Genomic DNA, 10000 nt, shown 5'->3' with positions numbered 1-10000 from the left:
GTTGTATTTTAAGACGTACAAATGAGTTCATTTACATACCAGAAATATGATTCTATATCACAAGCTTTCAGACAGACGTCTTCCTTGTGAAGCGCGCTGAAGGCCACAGAGGCTTTGAGAGGAAAGGCCCTTTGGTTTTGTCCATTGATGTAAAGAGCTCCTCCTCCTCCTCCTCCTCCTCTTCCTCCTCTACCTCCTCTTCACGCTGTTATTCTCCTGTTCTCTCTGGGTGATGAAGATGAGATCACTTCTTGGAGAGCAGCTGGTTCTCCAGCTGCTCCAGACGGGCCGTCATGGCGGACAGTGGACAGAGGGTTAGGGAAACATAATCACATGTGCATCATTTACCTGATCAAGCCTGGACAATATGCAAGAAGTCTCTTTTCTTCTTCTTGGTTTTCTGTTAAGATTCGCTTATAATGAATATAAAAAGTTTATATTCTGAACAAAGCCTATCTGTTTAATTAAATAAGCCGATAAAGTATAACAATATATATATGGTATATTTGCATTATTCTTAAACAGCTAAACATATAAAATAATCCAATAACTTTGTGGTAACATTTCGTAATTCACTAGACTTTTGTCAGATGAAAAAATAAGGGGAGTTTTTTCACCAAATTTGACTAAAATCTCTGGATGCGAGATTTTATATAAATATAGGGGGGGCAGCAGTGGCTCAGTCTGTTGGACTTGGGACTGAAGGGTCGCCGGTTTGAGTCCCGATCGGACCAACAAATACAGTGTTGACTGAGAGCTGGAGAAAGCCCTTGAGCTGGCCCTCTCCAGATGCATGTGTATTCTACCTGTATTCTGTATAGTGTGTATAAGTGTGTGTGTATTACAATGATATGCATGTGTGCACCTTCCTGTATACTGTGTGTGTGTGTGTGTGTGTGTGTGTGTGTGTGTGTGTGTGTGTGTGTGTGTGTGTGTGTGTGTGTGTGTGTGTGTGTGTGTGTGTGTGTGTGTGTGTGTTAAAAAAATATATAAGCCAGCGTGAAAACTGAAATAAATATTTTTTGTAAAAATCACTTCCATGCAGGTTTAATTTGTAATCAGATTCACTTGTGTTTTGTTCTCCAGGTGTTGCTATGGAGATGTTTTAAAGGATATGTTTCTGAGTGAGCTGCTCCAGGCTGCTCATGGTCGCCTGCTGGAACTCCACCAGACTCTCACAGGCACAGGGGTCCTTCACCTCGATCTCCCCCTGACTCTCCGCTGCACACACACACACACACACACACACACACACACACACACACACACACACACACACACACACACACACACACACACACACACACAAACACACACACACACACATACACAGCTTTAGTCATTTGATTCTTATATATTGTACATATTTTTATTTGAGTTTTAATGTATTTTATTCAAGTTTGATTTTAATCAGATATATATTACACATGTTATTTATTCTAGCTATTAATACGTGACACATTGTTATTTAATGAATTATTGCATTATTTAATTTCATACATATAAACAGTATTTATATATTGTTTCCTGCAGTTGCATATTTCTGTCAGCAGAGGAAGCCACACACCAGGAAATCATTACAGCGACACGTGACTCTCATCCTCGACTCTGTACTTTATGATGGACAAAATCATAATAACTATTTTAACATTTGTGTCTTTTACTTTATTTATGACATTTTAATTAAGTTAAATAATGTTATACATCATTTAACGTAAAAAAAACAAAGTTGAATGATCATATTAAACTAAGAATAATACATTTCTGTTATTTTACGCATCAAAGCAATTCAATAAATCCTAATAATGAAATACTTTTGTATCACAATAACAAATATCCTTATCTATTCGATTCAATAGCCTTAATATATTTAAGGAAAATAAACTATATCTATCTGCCAGAAAAGTGAATTATTATACTTGAATTTAGTGATTTTCCATTCCACAATATTATCTTTTTAGGACAATAAAGAACTTTTTGGGGGCTTTTTTTCTAGTTTAACTCAAAACTCATGAAGCTGCAATAAAGTGGTAATGAACCCTGGAAACTCCTCGCTAGTATTGTGTGTTTCAGCTCCTCTACGTTGTTGTCCTGCATGTTGTACTCAAGGTGTCAGTCAAACCCAGATCTTCTAACCTGGGCAGATGTTGAGTCTGAGGTTCTCTGCGATGGTGCTGATGGCGGAGAAATCAGTCGTGTAGTAGAAATGTTTCTCCGTCGGTTCAGACGCGATTTCACGCAGCTCGTCTTCCACCGCTTTACCAACGCCCACCGCGTACATGGTGATACCTGCACACACACACACACACACACACACACACACACACACACACACACACACACACACACACACACAAACACACACACACACACACAGAGAAATATATACAATGTAATGTAATGTGCAGGACCTTGAATAGGACTGTACCTTTGAAAGAAACCTTAGTAGTCAGTGAATCGTTAAACTAGGGGACATGTCGTTTTGTATCACGTGAGTTTATATATCATGAACAAATATATTGTTTTGTCTGTTCAATTAGGGAATGGTTTTATAAACAGTATCCCTAGTATCAGTAACAATATGCATGAGACAACAATGATTAAAAACACTCAAATCAGTAATATTGTAAAAAGTTAAATAAAGCTAAAATAGTCGTTTTGAATAATAACTTTAAGTGTTACAGGTTTTAAAGTAACAGATGCAAATAAAAACCAACCGGACTCCAGTCAGGGCAAAATAAAAATCACAGAAATGTTAGTTTTTATTCAAAAAATGCATTAAATTACAAAAATGTATAGTTTTTTTGTTGCTATGTATTCTTCTTTCTGTGTCTTTATTTGCGGCACATAAAAAACACCGCAAACTGATTCTGATTCTGATTTTCGGTGTATAGTTTAATCACAAATGTATAGTCTTTTTTTATTTAAAGTCCCCTATTATACAGTTTTTCATCAATATATCACAGGTCTCAGATATATACAGAGCCTGTCTCTGATTGGCTGAAACACCAAACAGATCATTGCAGCATTACCCATAATCCCCTCTGTTTCAGCCCTGTTTCCAAAGTGCTGATTCTCTGTCTGTTACTTCAGATGAAAATAAGGAGCCCCCCCCCACGCCCCTCTGAGAGACATTTGGTTACAAATAACTCAATGGAGCTCTAGGAGGAGATCCAGGTGATAAGGGGGGGGGGGTTACCTTGTTGCTGATTGGCTAATGGTTACACAAGACAACACATCGTTATGACATCATAAAGTGGCCAAAATCTGATCAGATCATTTTCAGACAGGTTTTTATAGAAATGGATCAAAAAGAGAGAGAATCTTTGTTCCTGAAACTTTCAGAGTCTCTTTCCACAGAGGGGACACATGCTGATGTAGAAGAGACATGAAGAGGAGGGGACACATGTTGATGTAGAAGAGACATGAAGAAGAGGGGACACATGTTGATGTAGAAGAGACATGAAGAAGAGGGGACACATGTTGATGTAGAAGAGACATGGAGAAGAGGGGACACATGTTGATGTAGAAGAGACATGAAGAAGAGGGGACACATGTTGATGTAGAAGAGACATGGAGAAGAGGGGACACATGTTGATGTAGAAGAGACGTGAAGAAGAGGGGACACATGTTGATGTAGAAGAGACATGGAGAAGAGGGGACACATGGTGATGTAGAAGAGACATGAAGAAGAGGGGACACATGTTGATGTAGAAGAGACATGAAGAAGAGGGGACACATGTTGATGTAGAAGAGACATGAAGAAGAGGGGACACATGTTGATGTAGAAGACACATGAAGAAGAGGGGACACATGTTGATGTAGAAGAGACATGAAGAAGAGGGGACACATGTTGATGTAGAAGAGACATGAAGAAGAGGGGACACATGTTGATGTAGAAGAGACATGAAGAAGAGGGGACACATGTTGATGTAGAAGAGACATGAAGAAGAGGGGACACATGTTGATGTAGAAGAGACATGGAGAAGAGGAATTTGCACAATAGGTGACCTTTAAGTAATCAATAAACGAAAGGTTAGGATGACAACCAACTCTCACCGGCTTCTTTGGCCTTCTTGGCGAACTCAGTGATGTCGTCCTGCGAGCGTCCGTCCGTGAACACGAGTCCGATCCTCGGGATGTTTCTGTCTAACGGACGAGCTCCTTCAGACTCAGAGAAACTGTTCTCTAGCATGTGTTTCAGAGCGAGGCCCGTCATCGTGCCTTTCTCCATGTAGTCCACCTGAAGGAGGTAAACAAGTCCTGAGGGCTGGCTTTCATTCTATCACATATTACTCTTATCATTTATATTGTCTCATGTTCTTCTATACAGCTTTCATTTCAATTTAGATATACATACTGATGCCTATTATTTACATTTTCTGCTATGCCGCTAGTAATAACATTTTTTCTATCTTACCTTGCCTTTTATTATCTTAGCTTTTTATGTCTTAATATTTGTAATTAGAGATGTCCCGATCCGATCACGTGATCGGGGATCGGAGCCGATCACGTGATTTTCAAAAGATCGGAATCGGGAGAAATAAATCGGGGATCGGGATTTTTCTTTTTTTTTTTTATAATTTTTTTTTTTTTATTATTTAATGTTACAAAACAAAAATGACCATGTTCACGTCTTAAAGTCATCCTGAGGACTTAGTTTTGGTTTAAAATGACACAACATCATGTATGTGTTGCTTCTTTTGGGCTGGTTTTCAGACCTGGTTGCTTATTTCTCTCAAAGCAACAGAGTGGGCGCAGTGTCTAATAGTAGCAGCAAGCTAACGAGAGGCTACGTTCAGCTGGTGACTCGGGAGTCGGGACAGAGAACATGTCAGGAGTTTGGAAGTATTATAAAATTGAAAGCGAAGGCAGTGTAACAGCCAGATGCAATGTTTGCAAGAAGGAGGTTCCGCGTGGTGGAACACGACCAATCTAATACGCTACCTGGGAAACAAACAACACGACGAGTACACAGCGGCCACTCAGGTCACGGCACTGAAACAACCGACACTTTCAGAGACTTTTAAAAGGAAAGAGAAACTGCCCCAGAACAGTGAAAAGGCCAAATAACAGCCAAGATAGCTGAACTCATCGCGTTGGATGACCAGCCGTTATCTGTTACCTTTTTTTTCTCTTAATGCATTGCATAAAGATCGGATCGGGAAAAATCGGTATCGGCAGATTGTCAAAATCAAATGATCGGAATCGGATCGGGAGCAAAAAAAGGTGATCGGGACATCCCTATTTGTAATGCTTTTTGTAAAGCACTTGAATTGCCTTCTTGTCTAAATGTGTTATATTTATAAAATGAAAATGGGCTGAGAACATGTCCCTGTTGGACGCCCCTTCATTAAAAGTCTGTGTATGACTTCTTCATGGACTTGTCGTAGGGATTAAGACATTTCTTCCAGATTGTATTTACCAGTAGAACTCCTTTAAATGATACCGTCTTATATTTTCACAAAGACGGTGCCTCCTGTAGGGGGCGCTTTCACATTTAATACACTTTGCACATCCGCAACACACACTTGGTACGTCCTCAACACACACACACTGTACGTTCACAACACACACTTTGTACGTCCGCAACACACACACTTTGTACGTCCGCAACACACACTCTGTACGTCCGCAACACACACTTGGTACGTCCTCAACACACACTTGGTACGTCCTCAACACACACTTGGTACGTCCTCAACACACACTTGGTACGTCCTCAACACACACTTGGTACGTCCACAACACACACTTTGTACGTCCTCAACACACACTCTGTACGTCCTCAACACACACTTGGTACGTCCTCAACACACACTTTGTATGTCCACAACACACACTTGGTACGTCCTCAACACACACTTGGTACGTCCTCAACACACACTTGGTACGTCCTCAACACACACTTGGTACGTCCTCAACACACACTTGGTACGTCCGCAACACACACTTTGTACGTCCACAACACACACTTTGTACGTCCTCAACACACACTTGGTACGTCCTCAACACACACTTGGTACGTCCTCAACACACACTTGGTACGTCCTCAACACACACTTGGTACGTCCTCAACACACACTTGGTACGTCCTCAACACACACTTGGTACGTCCACAACACACACTTTGTACGTCCTCAACACACACTCTGTACGTCCTCAACACACACTTGGTACGTCCTCAACACACACTTTGTACGTCCACAACACACACTTGGTACGTCCTCAACACACACTTGGTACGTCCTCAACACACACTTGGTACGTCCTCAACACACACTTGGTACGTCCTCAACACACACTTGGTACGTCCTCAACACACACTTGGTACGTCCTCAACACACACTTGGTACGTCCTCAACACACACTTGGTACGTCCTCAACACACACTTGGTACGTCCTCAACACACACTTGGTACGTCCTCAACACACACTTGGTACGTCCTCAACACACACTTGGTACGTCCTCAACACACACTTTGTACGTCCTCAACACACACTTGGTACGTCCTCAACACACACTTGGTACGTCCGCAACACACACTTTGTACGTCCACAACACACACTTTGTACGTCCTCAACACACACTTGGTACGTCCTCAACACACACTTGGTACGTCCTCAACACACACTTGGTACGTCCTCAACACACACTTGGTACGTCCTCAACACACACTTTGTACGTCCTCAACACACACTTGGTACGTCCTCAACACACACTTGGTACGTCCGCAACACACACTTTGTACGTCCACAACACACACTTTGTACGTCCTCAACACACACTTGGTACGTCCTCAACACACACTCGGTACGTCCTCAACACACACTTGGTACGTCCGCAACACACACTTGGTACGTCCTCAACACACACTCGGTACGTCCTCAACACACACTCTGTACGTCCTCAACACACACTTGGTACGTCCTCAACACACACTTGGTACGTCCTCAACACACACTTGGTACGTCTGCAACACACACTCGGTACGTCCTCAACACACACTCTGTACGTCCTCAACACACACTTGGTACGTCCTCAACACACACTCGGTACGTCCTCAACACACACTTGGTACGTCCTCAACACACACTTGGTACGTCCTCAACACACACTTGGTACGTCTGCAACACACACTCGGTACGTCCTCAACACACACTCGGTACGTCCTCAACACACACTCGGTACGTCCTCAACACACACTCGGTACGTCCTCAACACACACTTGGTACGTCTGCAACACACACTCGGTACGTCCTCAACACACACTCGGTACGTCCTCAACACACACTCTGTACGTCCTCAACACACACTCGGTACGTCCTCAACACACACTCTGTACGTCCTCAACACACACTCTGTACGTCCTCAACACACACGTGGTACGTCCTCAACACACACTTGGTACGTCCTCAACACACACTTGGTACGTCCTCAACACACACTTGGTACGTCCTCAACACACACTTGGTACGTCCTCAACACACACTCTGTACGTCATCAACACACACTTGGTACGTCCTCAACACACACTTGGTACGTCCTCAACACACACTTGGTACGTCCTCAACACACACTCTGTACGTCATCAACACACACTTGGTACGTCCTCAACACACACTCTGTACGTCCTCAACACACACTCGGTACGTCCGCAACACACACTTGGTACGTCCGCAACACACACTCTGTACGTCCTCAACACACACTCTGTACGTCCTCAACACACACTCTGTACGTCCTCAACACACACTTCCCTCAGAGTGTCTTCGAGCCTCTCCTCGCTAACTGAAGGCTGAGGGACATATGATGTCCTCTGCCACCTGGTCTTAAACTATGTAAACACACAGTTGAATAACTCTACCTTCATGACGGCGGCTTTGATCTCGGCGGCGGTGTGGTACATGTTGAGAGGGAACTCAGTCCGGACCCGACTGGAGTACTGGACGAACCCCACTCTGGTGCCGTGAGCCGAGACGTCCAGAGAGTCCACCACCTGCAGCACAGACACTCTGTTATTGATCCTCCGTTAGTGCGTCTGTAACGTTAAAGCTGCCTCTCAACCAGTTTCATCATTAACCATGTGCCGCTTTCCTTTCGCACCTGATACCTACCTACCTACCTACCTACCTACCCTCCCTCCCTCCCTCCCTCCCTCCCTCCCTCCCTCCCTCCCTCCCTCCCTCCCTCCCTCCCTACCTCCCTACCTACCTACCTACCTACCTACCTATACCACCTACCTACCTACCTACCTACCTACCTATCCATCTATACCACCTACCTACCTACCTACCTACCTACCTACCTACCTACCTACCTACCTACCACCTACCTACCTACCGCTTTCCTTTCGGACCTGATACCTACCTACCTACCTACCTACCTACCTACCTCCCTCCCTCCCTCCCTCCCTACCTCCCTACCTACCTACCTACCTACCTACCTACCTACCTACCTACCTACCTACCTATACCACCTACCTACCTACCTACCTACCTATCCATCTATACCACCTACCTACCTACCTACCTACCTACCTACCACCTACCTACCTACCTACCTACCTACCTACCTACCTACCTACCTACCTACCTACCTACCTACCTACCTACCTACCTACCTACCTATCCATCTATACCACCTACCTACCTACCTACCTACCTACCCACCTACCTACCTACCTACCTACCTACCTACCTACCTACCTACCTACCTACCTACCTACCTACCTACCTACCTACCTACCTACCTACCTACCTATCCATCTATACCACCTACCTACCTACCTATCCATCTATACCACCCACCTACCTACCTACCTACCTACCTACCTATCCATCTATACCATCTACCTATCCATCTATACCACCCACCTACCTACCTACCTACCTACCTACCTACCTACCTACCTACCTACCTACCTACCTACCTACCTACCTACCTATCCATCTATACCACCTACCTACCTACCTACCTACCTACCCACCTACCTACCTACCTACCTACCTACCTACCTACCTACCTACCTACCTACCTACCTACCTACCTACCTACCTACCTACCTACCTACCTACCTACCTACCTACCTACCTACCTACCTACCTACCTATCCATCTATACCACCTACCTATCCATCTATACCACCCACCTACCTACCTACCTACCTACCTACCTATCCATCTATACCATCTACCTATCCATCTATACCACCACCTACCTACCTACCTACCTACCTACCTACCTACCTACCTACCTACCTACCTACCTACCTACCTACCTACCTACCTACCTACGATATGGGTACATGAGAACTCTGTTGTAATTATATCAGATGACTCATAAACTACTTTAAATGCCCCTCCCATTATGAATAGTCGAACCGATAAATACAGAACAAATGATACAATAGATAGTGTGGAGGAAACTTGTGTGTAGCAATGCAGTGACAGAGACACGGGAAGAGCAGGAGCTTTGATGTCAAACACTGAAGGTCTATTTAGGAGCTTCGGCCGGAGGATTCACATCGCAAGTCCAAGAGCCAGAGGTTCTGCCACGTCAAATCTGGAGCGCCTCTCTCTCGTCAGCCCATTTAACTGGTTTCGCAGAGTAATCACCATATTTGAGAAGATAGCCTAAACAGTTGGGAACACTGAGTCACTTGCGTCTGACACGTATGGCCTCGAAGATTTCACACCTTGGAGTCCACGAACACCGAGAAGGAAGTGTCCCAGTGCACCCACACCAATAAACCATCTGTGACCTTGCCCGGTCACAGAATGGGAACAACAACATCATGGCTGAAGCAGCCTACCTCCTTAAAGGAGATAGCAGACGTCAGGGCTGGTCATGCACGTCATATCTAGGAGTCTAGGACAATTATTTCCCTAACAGATATATAAGATATATTTGAAGTCGAGTAATTTAAGCCACCTTTAGCTTAGCGGCGGTGATGTGTAAGGCATGGGACCTGATCGGTCGTTCCATTTTAGCCGGACT

At 44.0% G+C, this 10000-nt stretch overlaps 1 protein-coding gene across 1 annotated transcript in view; it reads right to left on the bottom strand.

Annotated features, from left to right (window-relative positions):
* Positions 1 to 10000, bottom strand: part of matn4 (matrilin 4) — a 32520-nt gene that overhangs the window by 1070 nt on the left and 21450 nt on the right. The window contains exons 17-21 of the mRNA XM_034084054.2: positions 7869 to 8000; positions 4060 to 4243; positions 2137 to 2289; positions 1117 to 1221; positions 1 to 303 (exon numbers count right to left, since the gene is read on the bottom strand). The exon at positions 1 to 303 is cut by the window's left edge and continues 1070 nt beyond it. Coding sequence (XP_033939945.1) covers positions 245 to 303; positions 1117 to 1221; positions 2137 to 2289; positions 4060 to 4243; positions 7869 to 8000 — 633 coding nt within the window. The 3' untranslated portion in view covers positions 1 to 244. The remainder of the gene's footprint in view (positions 304 to 1116; positions 1222 to 2136; positions 2290 to 4059; positions 4244 to 7868; positions 8001 to 10000) is intronic.

This window comes from Pseudochaenichthys georgianus, chromosome 5 (assembly GCF_902827115.2).
Source record: "Pseudochaenichthys georgianus chromosome 5, fPseGeo1.2, whole genome shotgun sequence".
In the NCBI taxonomy this organism is placed as follows: domain Eukaryota; kingdom Metazoa; phylum Chordata; class Actinopteri; order Perciformes; family Channichthyidae; genus Pseudochaenichthys; species Pseudochaenichthys georgianus.
The sequence above is the reverse complement of the archived record's forward strand: the minus strand, read 5'-3'. Positions and strand labels throughout refer to the sequence as shown.